This window comes from Geospiza fortis, unplaced genomic scaffold (assembly GCF_000277835.1).
Source record: "Geospiza fortis unplaced genomic scaffold, GeoFor_1.0 scaffold599, whole genome shotgun sequence".
Lineage (NCBI taxonomy): Eukaryota > Metazoa > Chordata > Aves > Passeriformes > Thraupidae > Geospiza > Geospiza fortis.
Window position 1 is genome coordinate 268,304 of NW_005054605.1, and position 770 is coordinate 269,073.

The following is a 770-nucleotide window of genomic DNA, read 5'->3' on the forward strand; positions in this document are numbered from 1 at the left end:
ACCATCAGCCACATCCCCCCGCCATGCCCCTCCATCAGCTGCATTCCCCTTTGTCCCTCCATCAGCCACATCCTGCCCTGTACCCCTCCATCAGCCACAACCCCCACCCCGTGACCACCATGCCCCTCCATCAGCCACATCCCTCCCTCCATCAGCCGCATCTGCCTTGTCCCTACATCAGCCACATCCTGCCCTGTGCCCCTCCATCAGCCACATCCCCCCATGCCCACCGTGCCCCAGCTCTCCCACCTGTGCTGGCTGGTACGGGGCCATGCCCCGGCTCAGCTCGAAGCTCTGCCCACTCTCAGGTGCCCAGCCCGCTGGTGAGGAGGAGGCAGCCGCAGGCGGGCTCTCGAAGGCTGTTCCTCTGGATCTGCTGGCGGATGAGCAGCTCCCGGAGCCGCTGGCGCTGAGAAGAACTCAGAGTTAGAGCCCAGAGTGGCAACAGGACCAAAATCAGCAAAACAAACCACACACAGAATTTCCATTAACGCCTTCACAGCCCGTTTTTCTCTCTTATTCTCTCCCAAACCTGAATGGATGCAACTGGATGCCGGGAGAGACCTCACCTGCCGCTGCTTCTCCAGCTCTGACTGGCTCATGGTGCCCAGAGCCCCATCCTGGGCACCAGGCAGCTCTGCCAGGTCCCGATTTGGGGGTGCTGAGAGCCCTGCAGCCACCTCCTCCCTCTTGTCGGCCGTCAGTCCCAGCGCAGTGCGGGGCAGGAAGGCTCCAGAAGGGTCCTGCTGCTGCGGGGGCGCCGGGGGCTG

At 63.4% G+C, this 770-nt stretch overlaps 1 protein-coding gene across 1 annotated transcript in view; it reads right to left on the reverse strand.

Annotated features, from left to right (window-relative positions):
* KMT2D (lysine methyltransferase 2D) overlaps window positions 1–770 on the reverse strand; it is a 29,094-nt gene that overhangs the window by 16,905 nt on the left and 11,419 nt on the right. The window contains 2 exon segments of the mRNA XM_031064566.1: window positions 313–409; window positions 570–770. The exon segment at window positions 570–770 is cut by the window's right edge and continues 237 nt beyond it. Coding sequence (XP_030920426.1) covers window positions 313–409; window positions 570–770 — 298 coding nt within the window.